The sequence below is a fragment of the Acanthopagrus latus genome, chromosome 4 (assembly GCF_904848185.1).
Source record: "Acanthopagrus latus isolate v.2019 chromosome 4, fAcaLat1.1, whole genome shotgun sequence".
Classification (NCBI taxonomy): Eukaryota; Metazoa; Chordata; class Actinopteri; order Spariformes; family Sparidae; genus Acanthopagrus; species Acanthopagrus latus.
In genome coordinates, this window is record NC_051042.1 from 11583693 (window position 1) to 11594962 (window position 11270).

The 11270-nt window shown below is 38.7% G+C and overlaps 1 protein-coding gene across 1 annotated transcript; it reads right to left on the reverse strand.

Moving 5' to 3' along the window:
* Positions 1 to 167: 167 nt before the first annotated feature.
* Positions 168 to 10231, reverse strand: LOC119018044 (mucin-5AC-like). The gene is made up of 9 exons (XM_037095373.1): positions 10156 to 10231; positions 9179 to 9437; positions 4335 to 4347; positions 3554 to 3764; positions 3302 to 3427; positions 3063 to 3180; positions 835 to 973; positions 390 to 500; positions 168 to 182 (listed from the first exon to the last, which is right to left on the reverse strand). The coding sequence occupies exons 1-9, from the start codon at positions 10229 to 10231 to the stop codon at positions 168 to 170; spliced, it is 1068 nt and encodes a 355-aa protein (XP_036951268.1).
* Between the last annotated feature and the right edge of the window lie 1039 nt (positions 10232 to 11270).

Genomic DNA, 11270 nt, shown 5'->3' on the forward strand with positions numbered 1-11270 from the left:
GAAGAAGCTGCAGCCAATGAGAGGAGACACTGCTCTTTACCTCTCCTCTCTGCTGTCATCTGCAGCAGCTCTCTGAACCCAGTCTTATCTGGCATCTAAGTTTATAGAGTGGGTGCAATAATAGCAGGGTTTCTATCAGAATACAGTCACATACTTCGCTTTTCATGTCAGCGTGAATCTTGCTGAATGACAACATAACCAGGAACTTTCATGTTTACAGTACAAAAATAATCCGTGCTGTCCACCCATTATAATCCATGGCTGTTGCTGATCAGTCATGTAGTGCAAACAACTGTAAGACTGACTGTGTGTGTGTGTGTGTGTGCGTGCGGATGCGCACATGTGCGTGTATGTGTGTGTTTACGTCTGTGGCTGGTGCTGGTGCTTACCACAGAATTGCTGTACAAGGCCAGAGTTACTGCTCTTAGGCAAGTCCGACTGTCAGCCAGACCACACTTGACCAGGTCCACCAGAACAGTGTACAAGGAGCCGTTACTTTGCTACAACACACATTGGGACAAAACATGTACTTTAACACTTTAACACTGACTGAAAGACTGAAAATGGGCAACAGCAGAGTAAATTAAATACACTACACGCATGTCACCAACCACAAACCTTGTTTTAGGATAAAATCAAATGAGTCTGTTCGTTAACTAATAAAAGGAGTCCATCTTACAGCACATTCATTACATCAAATTCTGCAGCATGATGATGTGTCGGTCATTCTCTGTGCATTTGGTTAATCAATCCATGCTCCAGGTAAGTAAGGATGTAACTGTAGTATGCATGTGGTGGTATACTAGCAAAGCTACAGGTGATGATGTGTGCTACCTTAGCCAGAACGTAGGAGCAGTCCCCATGGAAGGTGTAGATTTTTCCATCGAAGGTGTTGATATGAGCGCCTCCCTCCACAGAGCAGGTTCCTGGACAGTTCTCTTCTGTACACTTCCACTGGCCACTCTTGCACACGCTGTTAGCACATAATCAGCAGTCACATTATAGCTATATTATTTATGCTACAATGATTTGCATTGAACTTGTGCAAAATCTGTCAAAGGAATTATTTTGCTTTGAATCACTGCATCATCCTCTGTTGGAAAACGTGCATACAGGTAAATCAGCAGAATGGTTGGGATAAGGCTAGTTAAGTGTTATATGAAGCATGTTCCCCATGTTGTGGGACCCAAAAAACGGAATTTCTGATTTTTGATGTTCCAGGCAGAGGAACGCAGGTGAGACTCTTGCACTCCTTGCTAAGCAGGCTGATATTAGTTTTTCAATGGTAACGAATGGGAATAAAGAGCCTCATGTCTCAAGACATATATTTACATTTAGGGCATTTGGCAGATGCTTTTGTCCAAAGTGACTTACAGTCATGCATACATACATTTACACACTGATGGCGGTGTCTGCCATGCAAGGTGCCGAGCAGCACATCAGGAGCAGTTTGGGGTTCAGTATCTTGCCCAAGCACACTTCAACATGCAAACCGGGGAAAAAAAACGAGAGACCTTCCGATAACAAGCACAGTCCTAACCCGAGTCACAGCTGGCCCTTACATACAACATTATGCATGGAGCCACCAGGAAGGACCCAGCTCCTCCCTGTTCAGCCCTGAACACACATGAAGATAACTGACAGGCTGGTTGCTATTTATAGAATGGTTTTGGCTGAGTACTGTTCCTCAGGCAAACTGTAACATTTGACAGTATTTGCCTTAATTTGCCTAGGCTAGTCGTTCCAGGGCACACTGGAGTGACTGAGGACAGTGCAGTGTTGGTCTTCAACTACTAACCTCAAGTAGTAGTTTCAGTCAGACCTAGACCAGACCAGATCAGGCTTCATTTCAGCGGAAACTAAATATTGTAATGCTCTGGATTGGAATGCATTTAACTGCAATTTGGAGAAACAAATACTTTTTTAAAAAAACAAACAAAAAAACGTAATAAATTCTCTGAAGGCCAGAGACCTCTAGAGGACTGAAACTGCAGTAAATGTAGGCATTAATTAATTTAGCATCTTATTGCTTTTAATTTAAGAAAAAAAACATATTAATAAAAATTGAAAATGAAACAGGAAACTAAAAAAGTACTTTATTAATAGAAAGAAAAGTAAAGTAAAGTAAATTTAAGCAACAATATTGATTCATGTCACATTTTAGAATTTTATTAAAGCCTACATTTTTCATTTTGCTTTTGCTGTATTCAATGGCATATACATTTTTAGCCATTTATTTATTTACTTATTTATTTCTGATTAGGGCAGATTGAATCCTCCATAAAAAATAAACTAATGTACAGTAAATAGGGAGGACAAATATCATTGTCAATATTATCATATCAATTTTTTGTAAATTTAACTACTTAATTTACAAACTACAGTTTTGGCCAATAACATGATTTTTTTTTTCATGTAAAAAAAGACCTATATAATATAAACTGTATCTTATTTTTCTTTGAAAAAAGGCATGAAACATTTCATGACATGCTAAGCGAATGCTGCCTCTGATTGGCTTGCCTTGGCAGTACTCAAATGCTTATTCAGCCAGTGCAGCATGTGAGCGGCTTTTTAGTGTTGGTAAAGAAGTTTTTAGTGCCAAATGGAACCGACTATCTGATAAAAACTTTGAGAGACTGCTCATGTGTCGTTTCAACAAGCGATTCTGCCCTGGCATCTAGTTCTAGTGCCTAAGTGTAAGTGCCTCTTAAGTTCCTGTGACGTTGAACAAATGTCAGCTTTTGTTCTTTAGAAAATAAAACCTCAGTTGAGAGGCATATTTCTTTTGGCATGTAATTTTGTAGATTATTATATTTTGTTTGATATGCACCACATGATCTATTTAACTCTGAGTCAAATTAGTATAATGACTATAAGTAGTTGCTAAAGCAACTTTTTTTTTTTAGCAGTCGTTTTACAAACTACATCTCTCCAGGGGTAGAAATGTAGTTTATTCAAACTACTGCCAGGCTGAACTACATGTAGTTTTAGCTTACAAAGTAGCTTCCCCAACACTGTTTATGTGGTATATGATACCTCAGTTAAGCAAGTTCTCATCTTACCAGCTTCTACAGTTGAAAGAGTAGGACTCTCCTGATTTGTACACGTTGCCGTTGTGCACACATGGACACTGATCCACTGCAATGCAGCCAGTCTTACTGATGTCATCGAAGACCGTTCCTGAGGAGGAGAGGTAACATAATTATCATTTTTATCATGATCTTTGTCTGTGACGTCATGAGACGTGAAGAAGATTGTGCATGATTGCAATCTCATGCCGTAGTGTAACGTGTGTGGATACCAGCAGGGCAGCTGCAGCCATCGTGGCAGTGGCTGCCACATGTCTGGCTGGTCTGAGGGTTGGAGCAGCTGTCAGGACATGTACTGGCACACTCCAAGAACTCCATGTTGTACGGACATTTCTTGTCTGTGGAAACAAACATTTTGAATGTTGCTATACCAGTGACAATCTAACAATTCTGCAAAACATGAGGCACGCCACAGTACAGCTTATGTCTGCAGTGCAGGGCCAAACATTCAAATGAACCCTCACAGCAAAAGGTTGCATTCCTCCATTGCTGGGGCTTGCCACCTGCATGGACACACTGTCTGGAGAACTCGGAGATGGTTTTGCAGAGGACGGAGTCAGTTTCATTTTCAGGGTTGCACATATCAGCCTTACAGGCTTTAATGAAGGATTCCATATCCAGAAGACCCTTACAGTTGCCAAACGAAGCACTGCTGAATATCTGGTCACATAATTGCTGAAAAGAACAAAATCAATTGATCAGTTACTGTAAACTGTAAATATTACTGTAAATATTCAGCCTGGAGTCCATACAATCTATAGATATATGGATGATTTATTTTGAGTGCATACTGGTTTTAACTGCGTGAACACATACAACAACAGCTTGGTGGTGAATGATAGAAGATAGTCGATTATTATGTATATTTGGTGTGCTGGAGAAGAACGTTTTTAAATTCTGAAGGGGTTGTCCTCATAGTTTTTCATTAGTTTTTCATACAAGCATACAAGCTCATATTCGGAGAGCCTCTCAAAAGCTAAAAGCATATACATTTGCAACTGATGACACACACACACACACACACACACACACACACACACACACACACACACAGAGTTCAGTGTTGTGGCACCTTCCCGCAGGGAGAGGTGTGACAGTGGAGTGTGTTTATTTTATTTTATCAAATTTTATTTTATTTTTTTTTTCAAATTCAGCACAGGTAAGTTGGGGCGTCTTTTATTCCTCACATGTGACATGATGAGATGTGTTCAATGTAACAATGGATGACAGAAAGTGAAGACTTACCTTATTGTCACAACTACGGACAGGAGAGAGCGCAGGCACATCACAGCTCTCTGTCGGCCCGTTTGCCAAGTAGGTTGTTGCAAAGTCCCTTACAGACAGTGGAGCTCCTACAGTATTTAATAGTCAATCAAACAACAATGACAACGGTATGATTATTCAGCCCAGTGTCTTGCAGTTGGGAAACATTTGCTCTAAATTGAAGGAATGTTCAGTAATTTCAAGTCAACTGAGAAATATCTCTAAAAAACATCAAAGATTTAAGCACATAACTTTCCCAATTCCTGTACTAACTTCTTGTTGATCCTTGTTAGCGTTTTTTTCTACCTTATGGCTAAACTCAATTTTTCTATTAACCACCAAGTGTTGGAGGGAATAGGCCTGGGGTAGTTCAGTGTAGGCAAACAGAAAGTGCAAACAATATAGAAAGTAGCAGCCTGAGGTAGGAACTGACTAAGAAAAAAATGAAATAAAATAAAACAAAATACTTGTATACTCAAATGAATAGATAATGTACAATAGAATAGAAATATTAACAAGAAAAGTACAACATTATCAATTAGAAAACTCAATTATGAAATAACATTATTCCATTGGAGAACATCATATATATATATATTCATTTGTTTTCTATGGCCTTTATTTGGCTTTAGGAAAAAGTATGAGAGAGAGGGGAGTGACACGTGGCAAAGGACCCCAGGCCATGACTTTAACCCAAGGCCGCTGCAGCGAGGACAAAGTCTCTGTACATGGGATGCTCACTCTACCAACTGAGCTAAACAGCACCCCGGAGAATATTTTATTTTAGAATGTTGTAGAATATAAACTCTCTCCCGTAATGCAGGAGTTGGGAATGTGTGAACACTTGAAACTGGTATCAATGTGCTGTACATTTACTAATAAAGCAAATCTTAACATGCCCCTTTAAGTCTGCCTTTTCTCTCCTAGGAAGGAATAAGTGAGGGAAAGGAGTTACAGGCTTTCATGTCTGACACTTTGGAGACACTTTGATGCAACTGCTAGCTGGGATATTATCTGTCACGTGCCTCTTAAAAACCCCACATGACATCATGGCAGCATCAACTGAAACTAAAACAGATGAATCCTAACTGACTCCGGGCTGAAACTGTTGTCAATGGTGTCTCCTCAGTGTAAATACAGCCATATGCCAAAAAGTCTCTTACCGTCTTTGATAAGATCATTGGAGATGGTATCAAAGTTTCCACAGAGTCCACAGGTCTGCTTCTGGTATTTTGTATCAATTTCAATCTGTGAACACATCACAAACATACTTGTTAGGACTTGTTATTTGCAAATTACAAGTGAGTATGTCAATTACTTCATAAAGCAGGTTTTTTAAGATTTCAACACATTGATAATGAAATAACTTTTAAATCCATTTGGGAATTTGATAGAGGATGATAAGCTGCTCTAAATCTGTCCAGGAATCTCTGTGCAATATGCTGTGTGTCAGCTCTGAAGTGATCAGACTTTTGGCTGTAGCGGTGTTTGTTTTCCAGCTGGTGCATGACAAGTTATTTAGTCTGCATATAAAGAGAAAGCCTTTGTAATGTCAAGATTCAACTGCCAGATCAAATATTGTAACCGCTGCCTAATGCCATCCATCAGTCCAAAATGAGGAACGTATTAAGCTATGAAAATTTCTCCCACCTAACCTCAGCAAATGTTATTCTGTTCATGAGGCCATGCACACAGCCAAATATTGACTGAACCAGCTTTGTGGTTTTTCAGGCTTGGTTTAATACTATTGTTTGCCTATCTCCCTAGGACATACAGAGTCACCCAGTGACTCACTGCAGCTATGCAGTAAGCCTTGATCAATATTATTGGAGCGTCTCCCTTTTACAACGACTATGGTGTTTTTTTTGCATTCAGTTTATCGCCGTCACAATAAGTTTTAAGTTAAGCCAGGGGCAGTGGCAGTGGTAGTGGTAAATATTTCTTTTAACCCTGAATGTCCTGATTTCTTTGACAACAGCTGCCACAACATTGGGGTGACATACACCACAGGTGTACATTTAAATGGCCATCGCTCAGTAGTCACAGCGCTCATATTTTATCAGTTTCATCCATCAGACAGAGAGTGTATTGCAGTGCTACAATGCTGTTAACTGCAAAGTGTTTTAATTTACTGACAGATCTAAATTAATCAGCTGGCCTATCATATATTGATATCTGTGTTGTCCAATTTGTGACAATATGATTACAGAAAATATGTTTGGGGTAATTTATGATTATTAAAATCCCAGTTAAGTTTAATGTTTCAGTGTGCTGATGTCATTTTAGATACTAAGTTTATTTAAAAAATATCTTGCATTCATTACATATTGCTGTCATAAGTATTTGATAACCATATTTAAGGGATCACGGGAAAAATGTGTGTACATTGGCTGGTATGTTGATATCACAATTTTTTAATCCCTAATATTGATATCAGAGCTCTTGTTTATATTGCACCAGGGAGCCGAAAATTATAAAGCTACTGGTTTGATGAGTAGATAGGGCTAAACTATGCAGGCTGTTTTCAACAGAACTGACAAAATCGTCACCAGCGCACCACAACGTCATGGTTGTAAAAGCTTTTGGCCATCAGTGGATTTCAGTAGCAAAGAGGGATAAGCTCTAGGACTGTTGCAACAACAATAATTCTTAATAGATAAGTTCATTTTGGTCTTTTCATGGGGTTTGCTGATAATATTATTAAAACAATGAGATATTGTGACCCTAATCGTTTAAACAAACAACCTGATGGCTTAAGTGCGTTTCTTTGTATGCATTTGCACACATAAGAGGCATGTGTCAGACCAGATTCATGCAGTGGAACCAGATCCTGTTGAGTTGTTCACAGCTGACTCATAATGTTTAACTATGTCAGCGTATTTAAAACCCAGTGAAAATACAGCTGAACACAAAACCGTGGACAGACGTATGCTAATGTAGGGGTGTGCCTCATACATCCAGGGAGTCATCCAGGTTCCAAATCGCCGTAATTCCCAGCTTAGCATTGACAGTGATACTAGATGTGGTTGACTTGAGATTCACCCCCATTGTGGAAAATGGCAGAGAAACCCTGCAGTAAACACAGAGAGCTTGTGTAAATAAGACAGGAAACATCAGTGGAAGAAGTAATAACTGGTGTCTATAAATGACACTGAATGAATTGTAAAATGGCAGAAAGTCATAAGGCCTATTTGCGTAATAACTTCAGTGGTGTACCAATATGTTAAAAAAAAAAATGCAACTGCTAAGTACCAATATCATGGCCCAATGACAAACAAGGTTCAACAGTGAGGGCAATAGACAAAAAATGAAAAATAAAAATGCAGTCATAGCTGTAAGTGTGTTTTTATTTTCAAGGTTGACGGAAATAAAAATGTCAGACACATTGTTCAGCCCAGACATGAAGATAAAATTTTAGCAGTTATACTTCTGCAGGTTATAGGCTCTGTATTGACACTTCCACATTAAGTGCTATTTCATGTTCACATTGTTCACAAATGTTTATTATCATATTCACATTGTGGCCATTTTCCTCTAATGCCCCACTCTCAGTGGGAATAATGCTGTATTGCTATGTTCCAGGTTGCGAGTCATTTAAATGAAGGGTATCTGACAAACTATTGTCATTTCATGGCTTCCCAATTGTTAAAGTCAAAAGACAATGAAAAGTGAAAATTTGGAGGGACATAGTTATGTATCTTAAGGTAAGAGTTTTACTATCCATTGTCTTTTCAAATGGTCAGGAATCAGTGAAATCATAACAGTGTAACATTTGAGTGTTATGTCAGAATGACATTTTTTTTTTCCAAAACATTTGACCTCTTTTTTCCACCCAATATTGGAACCGAAACTTGGAATCGATAAGAGCCAGGATCGATAAGCAGAATCGGCCTGGGAATTGATGAAATTCAAACGACACCAGACTCCAGGTTTCACTGTGTTAATGTACTGACTATGAGTTCATCTCACTGGTCAAGACTAACAACAGTAGTGCATAATAAATAAACCTTTTTAAAAGCCATATCAGTACTAATATTTTGAGCTGTTATCACAGTCTTAAAACACCAGTTGGCATACTTACTATACATATTTATTTTCCTCTTAAACACTAATGTGGGAGTTTATCTTTTTTATTATCAAATTCTTTTTTGTAATATTATTTGGACAATTCCATAATCTGCCCATATTACTCTACTAAGAAGTACTCCCTGAGTATTGTTTGCTGACCTTATTATTGTAACCATCGTTTAACAACTAAAGCAACAATCACTTACAATTAACAAGTGAACAAAGAACTATAACAAGAGATAAACTTGAGAAACACGTGAAGCTAAATGTTTATTGATAACATTTAGAAAAGCCTGTTTTTGTGGCAGCTGTGTGACCAAAGAGGTTAACTGGTGCTTTAACATTGGTAATATAGAATTTTTTTACAAGCCAAACATTATGTCATCAGAATTACTTGAATAATGCTATAATCACACACTTTTACCATACCCACATGTGGCTCTAAGTCTCCAGAAATTCATTTTGTATTTAGAAGAAGAGTCTGCTGTGAAATGCCCTTGAGAAAGGCACAAATGTTTAGGCTAAAGCATCTGAACTCATGGTCATTTTTAGTGAATTGAGTTGTTGGGATGAAGATAAGAGATAGAGATAGCTATTTCAGTGATCATGCTACTTTTTTCAAGATAGAGAACAAATTTTCAAGCTGAACTCGGAAGCTATGGAGTCTGGTTGAACAAAATTCCTAACATCGAAAACAGAGTGTCAGTTTGTACAGAACGTATACATACAGAAAATATAGAACATCTTGTTGAACTTACCTCTTTCCGTTGAAAACTACTGCACTTTTGTTGAGCTCAACCTCAGAACCTTCCAGCTTCAAGATAATGCTGCTGATGGTAGGGATGTTATTGACTGTCTTGCGCCTCATCTGGATGTTGAAAAATTCGTAGTTTTGATTACACTGTGAGACCAGGACATGGTTACAGGTCGAAGGCAGGTAGAAGAAGTTGCCATCAAAGGTCTTCCAGTGATAGTTTCCCCATGTCGTGCACACACGGCCGATGTGAGACGTGTTAGCTACAACAGTAGAAAACATATTCAAGCATCTGTACCAACTCAGATAAACAGCTGAGCAAAAATACAATTTGGAATTTGCATTGTTACCTGAATTCAGGCTCAGTGTGTTTGTCGAAGGAATCACGGTTACTGTAGTAAAGAAAATAAATAACCAATTTTTTAAAAAAAATTCCAAAGCATGTACAGTATATATCAGATTGGTTTTTTTTGTTTGGTTTTTTTGCACACATCTATCCTTTGTATGATGCTCACACTTTCTGAAATATTCAAACCTAAGACGCTTTAGAGTATTCAGTGATATGGAATGATATTAGATATCTTGAACTCATACATAAAACTCAAAACTCATAGATATTTGATATCTTTGTGGCAAGTCTTTCTTGGCAGAATTACATGAGTATGTATAACAGATTTTTAACTAGTACTAAGCTTTAGATTAAACTTTAGAAGTCAAAGTAAGTTACTAAGAAAAAATACATCTTTACGGTTTCTTATCATACCAAAGGAAAACAGAAAGACAAAAAAGTAGAAGTTATGAAGATGAGATAGCACATCTGAAATCCCATAGTTAAGCCGCTTTTCCGTCTTTTACCATGCACCAAAAACAACTTCTGTTAAAAGAAGAGCATCTTGTCCTCCACACTGTGACCTGCTTCACTAATCATCTTGGGTATCCAGTCAGTGTGAAGCTGTAAGCAGATTTCAGGTCATCTCTCACCTGTTTGAGTGAGTGAGCCAACCAGCAGTGTCATGTAAATGAGCCATAATGCGGATTGGAGTCCTGCCGTCCGCATGTTGGCCATGAGGACTATCCTGCTATGAGAGAACTCTCCTCGAGGATGAATCCATTTATAACCTGCCAGTCAAGGTGGAGCTACACCAGTTCCTCTAGGTGTGCGTAAGAGGAGGGGGAGGGAGAGAAATAGAGTTTGAAGTAGTTACTATGTTTGCTCATCAAACATGTCATCACTTCCATCACTGCATTGAGTGAGCTTATTCACCATACAGACCCCTTATGAAACACAGAACCGTGGCATTAATCTTTTTGTAATCAATACAAAAATGCCTGGGAGCACATCTGGCTCTTACTAATGAATGTAAGTTTGATAGAACATGGCAGTAAACCAGTAAATGAGAGTTTAATGTAGAAACAGTCAATGCTGACTTGAAACAAGAGGCTTAATTATTTAACTAAACCACCATCATTTTTTCAAGTGTTGCTCAAAACTACTTACAATATTCATATTTGATTTTTATGACCTGACTTTCATATTGAGGGGTGGAGCTCCTGGAGTTACAGGAGAGACAGCTGCAGTCACTGAGCTTGAAGATTTTGAGCCGCAGAATGCTTTCGCTGAACTAAAGAGACACATGTCATAGCAACATGTAAGCCTGTCCGTAAACACTCACTTCTGATGCTTCACAGTATGGACTTGAGCATGTTTCCAGGAAGGAAAAAACAGTAGCGTGTGCTTCGGCCATGCTGAAACATGACAAATCTGACACTGAAACCAGATATTCTTAGGGTCAGGGTTAGCGAGTAACCACAGAAACAGACCACCAGCCTCTGGTGAACATACCATAATAGCCCATACATGCAGCAAGGCTACATAGGATGATGTTAAAATTCCAAAAGTACAGCATCACCCTTGTATAAAAAGCGGAAAGCAAATGTATCTGGCTGACACTTTGTTTCCAGCCCCCGGCAGCTCCATAGTCCACCAGGAGGAGAACAACTTTGATGTGAGCTCCATATCCCGTTCTTGCTTGGAGGAATTAAAGAGGCACACTGCAGATGACACGACCCTCGAAAACACTCAGGACTGTCATCAG